This window comes from Sinocyclocheilus grahami, unplaced genomic scaffold, assembly GCF_001515645.1.
Source record: "Sinocyclocheilus grahami isolate Dianchi unplaced genomic scaffold, SAMN03320097.WGS_v1.1 scaffold2384.1, whole genome shotgun sequence".
NCBI lineage: Eukaryota > Metazoa > Chordata > Actinopteri > Cypriniformes > Cyprinidae > Sinocyclocheilus > Sinocyclocheilus grahami.
In genome coordinates this window covers 1,727-2,609 of record NW_015507563.1, presented here as the reverse complement: position 1 = coordinate 2,609, position 883 = coordinate 1,727, and the positions used below count along the sequence as shown (strand labels likewise).

The 883-nt window shown below is 39.8% G+C and overlaps 1 protein-coding gene across 1 annotated transcript in view; it reads right to left on the bottom strand.

Moving 5' to 3' along the window:
- Positions 1-668, bottom strand: part of LOC107574911 (ras-specific guanine nucleotide-releasing factor RalGPS2-like) — a gene marked incomplete at its 5' end in the record, with an annotated part of 9,369 nt that extends 8,701 nt beyond the window's left edge. The window contains 2 exons of the mRNA XM_016261336.1: positions 303-357; positions 451-668. Of these exons, the coding sequence (XP_016116822.1) occupies positions 303-357; positions 451-668 (273 nt within the window). The remainder of the gene's footprint in view (positions 1-302; positions 358-450) is intronic.
- Positions 669-883: the final 215 nt, after the last annotated feature.

Below are 883 nucleotides of genomic sequence, written 5' to 3'. Positions count from 1 at the left end.
AGAGTCTCAAAGCAGGTTTATGTCACACTTGAGATTGTCAACGCATTATAAACAATCAATTACAGATTAATCAAAAGCTGTCTTGGAGAAAAGTGATTGTGTTAAGTTAATGATGATGAAGAGAAGCGTTGGAAGAGTCTCTGTTCAGGAGGGTTGGTGGGAAGCGGGAAGGGTTACGTTAGATTCCAGCATGTTCCATGATGACATGCTGTGTTCGTATGTACTCAAGCATGTGGTCATGTATGTGCGTGTATAACTGTCCTTGACGGGGTTTGCAAGTGGGAATGTTTTAGAAGACTCACCTCTCAAAGGCAGGCCAAGACATCTCCTCACTGAGCTCCGACCCTTCACTGCTTCCTGAAATCATAAGATCATGACATATATTCATAAAAAAAGACTGATCCAGTCTATGATCCAGTAGCTTTGTGTGTGTGTGTTTGTGTGTTATACCCAGTGAAATGCCGCTAGACAGTGTTGAGCTCTCCGCTTGCCCTCGTGTGGGTGTGTGACTTTCCAGCACACTGTCATCCAGCAGGTGTCTGGATCCGGCGTTGGGGAACGTGGCGCTTTTAAACTCCGTTGTGTTCGTTTTGTGGATAAAACTGCAGCACACACAGGAAAGAGATGAAGTCAAGTTTGAAATGTTTTCTTGATCAACAGTTACAAATCTGGCAAAAAACAAAACTGAATATCACATATAGAACTTGTAAAAAAACTAAGTGCAACCCCAATTCCAGAAAAGTTTGGACGTTTTGTGAAATGCCATAAATTCAAGAATATGTTATCTGTTCATTCTCTTTAACCTTTATTTAATTGACTAAAGTACATAGAAAAAAAATCCAATGTTTTCACTGACCAACTTAATTTTATTTTGTAAATATAA